This window comes from Physeter macrocephalus, chromosome 12 (assembly GCF_002837175.3).
Source record: "Physeter macrocephalus isolate SW-GA chromosome 12, ASM283717v5, whole genome shotgun sequence".
NCBI classification, from domain to species: Eukaryota; Metazoa; Chordata; class Mammalia; order Artiodactyla; family Physeteridae; genus Physeter; species Physeter macrocephalus.
In genome coordinates, this window is record NC_041225.1 from 54,240,113 (window position 1) to 54,250,512 (window position 10,400).

Sequence of the window (10,400 nt, forward strand, 5' to 3'; positions counted from 1 at the left end):
ATACACAAAAATAAACTCAAAATGGATTAAAGACCTAAATTTAAGGCACGGCACTATAAAACTCCTAGAGGAAAACATAGGAAGAACTCTGTTTGATAAAAATCACAGCAAGATCTTTTTTGACCCACCTCCTAGAGTAAAGGAAATAAAAACAAAAATAAAGAAATGGGACCTAATGAAACTTAAAAGCTTTTGCACAGCAAAGAAGCTGCTCAACATCACTAATCATTAGAGAAATGCAAATCACAACTACAATGAGGTATCACCTCACACTGGTTAGAACGGGCATCATCAGAAAATCTACAAACAGTAAATGCTGCTGAGGGTGTGGAAAAAAGGGAACCCTCTTGCACTGTTGGTGAGAATGTAAATTGATACAGCCACTATGGAGAAGAGTATGGGGATTCCTTAAAAAAGTAAAAATAGAATCACCATATGACCCAGCAATCCCACTACTGGGCATATACCCAGAGAAAACCAGAATTCAAAAAGACACATGCACCCCAGTGTTCACTGAAGCATTATTTACAACAGCCAGGTCGTGGAAGCAACCTAAATGCCCACTGACAGACGAACAGTTGAAGAATATGTGGTACATATATACAATGGAATATTACTCAGCCAGAAAAAGGAACGAAATTGAGTCATTTGTAGAGACGTGGATGGACCTAGAGACTGTCATACACAGTGAAGTAAGTCAGAAAGAGAAAAACAGATATCATATATTAACACATATATGTGGATTCTCGAAACATGGTACAGATGAATCAGTTTGCAAGGCAGAAATAGAGACACAGATGTAGAGAACAAACGTACGGACACCAAGGGGGGAAAGTGTGGGGGGGGGATGAATTGGGAGATTGGGATTGACATATATACACTAATATGTATAAAATAGATAATAAGAACCTGCTGTATAAAAAATAAATAAATAAAATAAAATTTAAAACATAAATAAATAAATAGTAATGAAGTCTCATTTCCTTCTCACTTTGAGGAGATAAAAAATAGATGTAAGGAGACACTTTAATATTCTCTTCCCATAATCAAAAGAAATGGCTGGCATGCAATCTGCTCTGGAAACCACAGGTTTAGACTATTCACAAGCAACCCCAAAAGTTTAAACCAGGTCGCAAATTTCATTTTACTTAGGCACAAATCAAAATACCAATTTCAAATGTGATATGCAAGGGTCAGGCACTGAGCTGGTGAATAGGTCTAGCCCACTGCCTGACATCTGAACCTCAACCTAGCTTTGATCCCTCTTTATACTCTCAGGTTGACATTTTATAGGAGAAACTATATGTTAGCATAAAATTTACAAACTTGGGAAATCCAAGAAGTTTTTCCATCTATTTAAAATAAAGTTTCAAAACATAACACAAAAATTACATGATTAGACTTATATTAAAACATATGTATGTTCATGTATAAAAGGTACAAGGAAAAGAGTAACTTTAAGGGTACAGAATTCTTTAAACTATAAATTTAAGCACATATAAATTAGAAGCTGTAAGCTGTACACTTCCTGATAAAGCTAAAATTATGGAGAGAGAACTTATTCTTGATAATTCTTACTAATATTTAATGAAAAAATAAATTCCTCCATAGGGGAAAAAGTATTTCATATGAAAAAGGAACAGTAATTCAAAGAAGCTTTTTCACAGCAGATACTTTCATGAGATACTTACTGTCTGAGTAGTTGTCGACCTTGTTTCCACATTAACTGGCTGTTTTGTTGTGGCTGCACCTCTGTTTCATTACCTTCATCTGGAAAACATTAAATCATTAAAAAACTGACGTTATATACATTAGAGGGTATCTCAATTCATTAAAAATGTCCAATAAAAATTTATAAGATTAAGAACACTACACTGTAAGGTATGTTTTAGGACAATGGAAATTCTGTTTTTAAGTTTAATTTCCATAACAAAACTCTAATATAAATTCATTATTGCTACTAGATTTCCCTGAGAATTTCAGAACTAAAATAAAGACTTTTCCCCAATTTTAAGGTAACCTGAGAATTTTCCTTCAGGGCAAATCAAGTCACACAAGAGTCAAAAGTATTACAAAGCACCACATCAGAATTAGAACAAAATGCCCAGGAATGATGGTTCAAAAAAAAAAAAAAAAAAGCCGATCTGGTAAAGAGTAGATAGATAAGAAATAATCCCTGCTTGAAGCTCAAAGCACACCGCACCCGGCCCAGTTTCTTTCAAAATGTCTACCATACATGAAATTCTCTACAAGCTCAGCTTGGAGGGTGATCACTCCACACCTCCAAGTGCATACGGGTCAGAGTGTACACCGACTTTGATGCTGAGCGGGATGCTCTGAACGTTGAAATGGCCATCAAGACTAAGGGTGTGGATGAGGTCACCATCATCAACATTTTGACCAACTGCAGCAATGAACAGAGACAGGATATTGCCTTCGCCTACCAGAGAAAGACCAAAAAGGAACTTGCATCAGCACTGAAGTCAGCCTTGTACGGCCACCTGGAGACAGTGATTTGGGGCCTACTGAAAACACTTGCTCAGTATGACGGCTTCCAAGCTGAAAGCCTCCATGAAGGGGCTGGGGAGCGATGAGGCCTCCCTCATTGAGTTCATCTGCTCAAGGACCAACCAGGAGCTGCAGGTCATCAACAGGGTCGACAAGGAAATGTACAAGACCGATCTGGAACAGGATATCATTTCCGACACATCTGGTGACTTCCGCAAGCTGATGGTTGCCCTATCGAAGGGTCGAAGAGCAGAGGATGGCTCTGTCATTGATTATGAACTGATTGACCAAGATGCCCGGGATCTCTATGATGCTGGCAGAAGAGGAGAGGAACTGATGTTCCGAAGTGGATCAGCATCATGACCGAGTGGAGTGTGTGCCACCTCCAGAAAGTATTTGAAAGGTATTAGGGCTACAGCCCTTATGACATGCTGGAGAGTATCAAGAAGGAGGTCAAAGGAGACCTGGAAAATGCTTTCCTGAACCTAGTCCAGTGCATTCAGAACAAGCCCCTGTATTTTGCTGACAGACTGTACGACTCCATGAAGGGCAAGGGCACTCGTGATAAGGTCCTGATTAGAATCATGATCTACAACAGTGAAGTGGACATGTTGAAAATTAGATCTGAATTCAAGAAAAAGTATGGCAAGTCCCTGTACTACTACATTCAGCGAGACACCAAGGGCGACTACCAGAAAGCGCTGCTGTACCTGTGTGGTGGGGATGATTGAAGCCCACAATGGCCCGAGGGTCCAGGTCGGCTGCTCCGCACTCCCAGCTAACAGTTCTACACGGTCAGCTTGTGGCTAACAGCCCCCTTGTGCCCATCCCTGGGAGGATGACGTTAGCACTGCCCACTCCACCTGCTCCATCCTTAGTTTAGTTGCCTAAGCATTACGTGGCTTTCCGGTCTAGTCTCTCTTTACAGTCAAAGAAATGAACATTCCAAGGAGCTGGAAGTGAAATCTATGATGTGAAACACTTTGCCTTCTGAGTAATGTGTCATAAACATGAATAAACTGAATTCTTACTTTAGGAACAAGTAAAAAAAAAAAAAAGAAAAGAAAAGAAATAATCCCAAGCCAAATCTATTTCTTCACTAGTTATTAAATGAAAACCTCAAGCATTCTTTTTTTAAGACATTCTTTAGATGAAAACCTCCTAGGTCCTGTAAAGCTTCAATTCATCATTTGGTAGAAGCCGAATATTTCAAAAAGATGATAAGGGACTTCCCTGGTGGCACTGTGGTTAAGAATCCGCCTGCCAATGCAGGGGACATGGGTTCAAGCCCTGGTCTGGGAAGATCTCACATGCCGCGGAGCAACTAAACCTGTGTGCCACAACTACTGAGCCTGTGCCCTAGAGCCCGCAAGCCACAGCTACTGAGCCCATGTGCCACAACTACTGAAGCCCACGCACCTAAAGCCCATGCTCCGCAACAAGAGAAGCCACGACAATGAGAAGCCCATGCACCGAAACGAGTAGCCCCCGCTTGCCACAACTAGAGAAAGCCTGCGTGCAGCAATGAAGACCCAATGCAGTCAAAAATAAAAAATAAAAAATAAATAAATAAATATGCCTAAATCCTTTCTACACCATCCTCAGGTACACTCAACTGCCTTTGCCTACTTTGGTAGCTAGTGATGTTACCAAGGAGTGGTACATCCATACATCCATTCAATGGAATACTACTCAACAAGAGCAAGGAATGAACTACTGACACACACCAACATATAAGAATCTCAAATGCATTATGCTAAACAGGAGACCCTAGATTCAAAAGGCTACATTCTGTATGATTCTGGAATTGATATGATTTTCTCAAAAACTCAAAACTGTAGGAACAGAAAACATATTAGTGGTTGCCAGGAGATCAGAGTAGGGAAGGAGGGGTTAACTATAAAGGGTATTAGTAACAAAACCGTATGTGTTTATGAAAACACCAAAAAGGTGAATTTCACTGTATGTAAATTATAACTTAATAAAAAATAAACTAAGCCAAATCAAATAAGAATGCATCCTCACCCTCTTTTTAAAAAGTGTATTCTTATACTGAGATAAAATCCAACTCCATGGGTGATCATTTTGTAATATATTAAATATCAAACCACTATGTTGTATACCTGAAACTAATATAATATTGCAAGTCAATTATACTTCAAAAAAAGAAAAAGAGAAAAAGAAAAAGAAAGCAAGGACTCAGTCTTGACTCAGTTAACCCAGCTATATGACAAAAGCAGCAAGGCTATGACTGCTGCTTATTATATTATTCCACACTGGATCATGACTAGGCTCCAGATGATTGCAAGGAAGCAAACGAAACCTCATGGAAATATAACCAGTCACAACACTCACTAAGAATGAGGAGATTCAAAGACCTATAGAGCTTGAGGAGTCCTTATCTCCTTGGTAATGGATTTGAGGAAAACTGCTTACCCTAATTCTTTTATTAGATTAGTATATGAATTAATGATCTAAGATTATGTCTGCAATCATAGATTTAACACACAAACATAAAACAGGCTCTTTACTCAACATTGCCAAAATCTATTTTCCACTGATTTAGAGAAATAATCAGTGGTATAGCCTTCTGTAAGAGCAACAAGTTTCAATGCCTGCCAAGTAATTATAAAGACAGAAATCCTGATTCTGGATAAATTTCTCTGAAGTAAATTTTCCTTTCTCTATTAAAAAAAAATCTGACTCTCTGGGTCACATGTGAACTTGTTTTTCCCCACACTTCCTTATCCAGGCTAAACACTTAGTTTTCTCAATGGTTAGTAAGTATTCATCAACTATCAGATTCATTCTTACCTTATCAAGTTCAAAAAGTGACATTATACAAAAGTGAGGATTTTAAAGTGGGTAAGAACTGAATTTCTTGGTAATGTTAAAAGTATCTGACTGGCACTTCCAGTCAAGTTGGAGTAACAGGGACCCAATTTACCCTCCTGCTTGAAGCAACTATAAATCAAAATGGTTAAGACACTGGACATCAGGCAACAGAGGGCAGCAATCCCTGAGAAAAGGGAACCAAACAGGTGAGCCTATGATTGTTCCAGCTTACTGCCTTGATAGTTTCCCGATCACAGCATAGGGAGAGAGAACAAAAATAATATCTGAAGAAACAGGGGCTGAAAAGTTCCAAATTTCACGAAAACTATAAACCCATAGATCCAAGAAACCCAACAAATCCCAAGCACGAGAAACACTGGCGGGGGGGCGGTGGGGGTGGAACTACACCAAAGCGCATCATAATAAAATTGCTTAAAACCAATGATAGAGATAAATCTTAAAAGCAGCCAGAGAAAAAGGTCACTCATATACAGAGGAATAAAGATAAGAATGACAGAAGATATCTCATCAGAAACAATGCAAGCAGCAAAATAAAGACTTTTTCAGACACACAAAGATCAAAGAATTCATTATCAGCAACCCGTACTACAAAATATGTTAAAGAAAGTCCTTAAGACAGAAGGAAAATGATACCAGAACATATAGATGCACACAAAGGAATGATGAGCACTGGAAATATATGCTTTTTATGTTATTTATTTAAATCTCTTTGAAAGAGAAGTGATTGTTGAAACAAAAATAATAATGTAGTGTATGGTTTATATATATACAGAGAAGTAAAATATATGAAAACAATTGCACAAAGACAGAAAAGAGAGACAGAGTACACTGTTAGGAGGTTCTCATACTACACATGAAGCGGTATATTAGCACTTAAAGACAGAACTCTAATAACTTAAAAACATATACTATAAATCCTAAAGCAACCAATCAAATAAGAGTTGTGGCTAATAAGTCAGCAAAAGAGTTAAAAAGAAATCATAAAAAATACTACATTAGGGGCTTCCCTGGTGGCGCAGTGGTTAAGAATCCGCCTGCCAATGCAGGGGACACGGGTTTGAGCCCTGGTCCGGGAAGATCCCACACGCCGCGGAGCAACTAAGCCCGTGCACCACAACTACTGAAGCCAGTGTGCCCAGAGCCCGTGCTCTGCAACAAGAGAAGCCACTGCAATGAGAAGCCCACACAATGCAACGAAGAGTAGCCCCTGCTCACCGCAACTAGAGAAAGCCCGCACGTAGCAACAAAGACCCAATGCAGCCAAAAATAAATAAATAAAATAAATAAATTTTTGAAAATATATACTAGATTAATCCAAAAGAAATCAAAAAATGAGGAAAAGGGAGCAAAGAACAGATTGAACAAATAGAAACCAAACAGCAAAGGTGACAGCTTTAAAGCTCACTGTATCAATAATCACATTAAATGTGAAGGGTCTAAACATCTCAGTTAAAAGGCAGAATTCGTTACTCTGGATATTCTATTTTTAATAAGTATCTGGCTTCTAATATTAAGTAGGAGAAACTGAAATATGAAAGATAAATAGATTTTAACGTAACTTAGGGTAATATTCTCCTAAAGTAGAAATGTAAAGGTTTGGAAGTGGAACAAAACAGAAAAAATGTCGGAGGGGAAACAAATTTTTTCTGAAAAATGTTTCAGAAAACATCTGGATTATCAGTTTCAGGAAAATATAGTAAATGGATAAAAGAATGAAGAAGGAAAAATGCCTGCCTCTTTAATTTGGATACACCACCTTCTACCCTCTCCTAGTCACTGTCCTCATCTCTGTCATCTACAAATCCCTTGATAACGCTCTAAACCAGGCATCCTTCCTCTGTAACCAAACTTTTACAGCACCTTGAGTGAAGTTAATATTCATGTGGGTGATCCACTTCAGCTTCTGCACAACCACCACCCTCTCTAGCTGTCATGCCTTAGATATTGTCATTTTGAAGAACTGTCACTGAGGCAAACTCACTCTCTGAGCATATCCTTCAGGCTCAATACCCCTAATTCACCAGGCACTTTGATTTAGGTTGGACCTTAGATCAGGGGCTGGCAAATTTTGGCCTGCAGGTCAAATCCAGCCTGCCACACTTATTCATTTATGTGTTGTGGCTGCTTTCATGTTATGATGGCAGAGTTGAGTAGTTTCAACAGAGAACACATGGCCTACAAAGCCCAAATATTACTATCTGGCCCTTTACAAAAGAGTTTGCTGACCTGCTCTAGACGGTTGCCTGTCCCCTTACTTTGATCCATTAGCCTCCCTTATGCCTTCACTTTCTTTCCTCTCTAGTTTTAGTTCAGGGTCTATCAATTCAACCATTCTTTTGACAGTGTCTTCATGTCCCCTTGTCTCTCCATGAATTCAACTGTTAACTGTTTTCATTCTATTATCTTTTACCTCGGCTGCCAATTGTGCAGATCAGCAGCACTTCTACATAAACTTACGATTACACACCTCAATCGGACCCTTAGCTTTTCTCAATCTTACTATTTCATAGTAAATTTGTCCTCCTGTTCATTATTATTTTAAACCTTCTCCACTTTTCTTAAACCTCTGATGTATTCTTAGCAGATAATCCAGTCTCATACGTAAAGCTATCGTATTAAATACCCACCACCAGACCAAAACCCAAATCTACACACCTATCACCTAACTTCCTGTATTCTCTCTTGGTAACAATAAAAGACAGGCTCCTCCTGCTGTTCTCCAGCTATGTTCAGAATCCAATCCCTATCACTTCTTCAGATACCTTCATATCGTATCTTTGCTCTCTCCTTTTTATTTGCTCCTCCTCTAAGAAACATGTCACACACACACACAGACACACACACACATTCTCTCTCCCTCTTCCTTGACCCCATGGGTCCTTTCAGCTATTTCCCCCTAATCCCTCACCTTCACCTCCATAATGTAGGTTTCCTTAAAGCTTACTACACTTAGTCTTCACTTTCTTCACACAGTCTTCATTTCTGCCCTCCACTCTCTCTTAAGACTGTTCACAATAAAGTTCCCAGTGACCTGTGTGTCACTAAATCCTAGAGATACTCTTCAGACCCCTGGGCATTAATCAGTAGTGCTGAAGGATCCTTCCTTCTGGAAACCCTCTCTTCTCTTTATCTCCATGCTCCTGATTTTCCTCCTACCATTAAAATAATCCTCATCAGTTTCCTTTTCAGGTTTCTATTCTTCTACCGGTTTTTTAAATGTTGCCATTCCTCAGGGCTCCATTTTAGACCCTCTTCTTACTCTGCATAAGGTCCCTGGCTGAGATCTTCCACCCCAGTGGCAATGAGTGATTAGTACTAGATGCTATATGCTCTCAAATCTACATATTAAACCCATGTCTCTGGCTTGAGCTCCACAATCACATGCTCAGCTGTCTACTAGCCATTTCTGCTTGATGGCCTAACAAGTAAACCCAAAAGTGAACCCACCATCTTCCAAACGTACTTCTGGTCTAGTTTTTTAAACTAGAATTGTGGGAGTCATCCTTGATTCTCCCCTTTTTAAATCCCTTACATCTAAACAAGAACTAATTTCCTGCAGATTTTACTTCCTAAATATTTCCTGAACACACCCACTTCTCTTCAACTACATTGTTAGTACCCTTGTCAAGGTAACCTTCCTCATTTACCCAGGTGGCTGCAAAGTCTTCTAACCAGTCTCCCCATCTCCAGTTTTACTCCTGTCTAATCCATCTTCCACACTGCTGTCAGCGTGATCTAAGAGCAAATCTGATCATAAGAGCCCTGATTAAGACCCTTCAAAAGCCTTCTCATAACTCTTAGTTTATCTGTCCTCCTGGTTAACTCTCTAGCTGCATCTAGAAACACTCTTTCCCTCTCCCCCTCTACTATTATTTTGTTTCTCAAATGTGGCAAATTCTTCCCTCAGAAACTTTACCCCTAATGCTCTGCCTTTCTTCTATGTCTCATTCAACAAATATTTAGTCAGTCCTCTTTCCCTGGTTAATTCTTACTTGCCTTTCAAATGTCAACTTCAAATATCACTTTCTGCAAGAAGGCTTCCTTGATCACTTACAACTAGATTTGGTTCTCCTGCTATTGTGCTTCATAACACCTATTACTTCTCCATATAATTTTATTGTAATCACTTTTTTCTTTCCTCTTCCCTGTAAAAATCCAACAGCGTACTATATTTTTATTCACAGAATTTGATTCCGGCTCTGACACAAGCATTACATATTTCATACTTAAAAGTTGAACAGTAGTTTGAAAGATGGACAGATGGAATGATACTAGGTATTACATACTAAGAAAATAAACCTAGAAGTTAGGAATTATTTCCAGAATTTTCCCCAGTTTACAGATAAGGAATGGAGCAACCTCAGAGAGACTAAGTAATATCACAGGTATTTAAAGTGTTAGGACAGAGTCAAACTTACGTGTATCCAATGTCAAAGCCAAACTTTTTCTACTGAGCCACATTCTTTACTTATAAGCATTTTGTATATACTGCAACTAGGCCTTTATACTCCTAAATTGATATCTAAAAATTAGGAAACAAACATGTTTACGTAAAAGTAGTGATTAAAATCACTCCTTTGGGGCTTCCCTGGTGGCGCAGTGGTTGAGAGTCTGCCTGCCGATGCAGGGGACACGGATTCGTGCCCCGGTTTGGGAGGATCCCACATGCCGCGGAGCGGCTGGGCCCGTGAGCCATGGCCGCTGAGCCTGCGCGTCCGGAGTCTGTGCTCCACAGTGGGAGAGGCCGCAACGGTGAGAGGCCCGCGTACCGCAAAAAAAAAAAAAAAAAAAAAAAAAAAAAAATCACTCCTTTGATTCAGACAATGTACTTTTAGGCTAGTCTTCAACAAATAGCCTAGATTTAAAAACAAGAAAAAAATTTTTTTTTTAATCTAAGTGCATCTCAAGTTAAAAGAAGAGACACCAGGGCTTCCCTGGTGGCGCAGTGGTTGCGCGTCCGCCTGCCGATGCAGGGGAACCGGGTTCGCGCCCCGGTCTGGGAGGATCCCGCATGCCGCGGGGCGGCTGGGCCCGTG

The 10,400-nt window shown here is 39.5% G+C and overlaps 1 protein-coding gene and 1 pseudogene across 7 annotated transcripts in view; one reads left to right on the forward strand and one right to left on the reverse strand.

Moving 5' to 3' along the window:
• Window positions 1–10,400, reverse strand: part of STRN (striatin) — a 121,950-nt gene that overhangs the window by 63,500 nt on the left and 48,050 nt on the right. For all 7 annotated transcript variants that reach the window (XM_055089118.1, XM_028496681.2, XM_024118688.3 and 4 more), the window contains exon 4: window positions 1,692–1,770. In XM_055089118.1, the coding sequence (XP_054945093.1) occupies window positions 1,692–1,770 (79 nt within the window). The remainder of the gene's footprint in view (window positions 1–1,691; window positions 1,771–10,400) is intronic.
• On the forward strand, window positions 2,194–3,239 carry LOC102978536 (annexin A2-like; annotated as a pseudogene).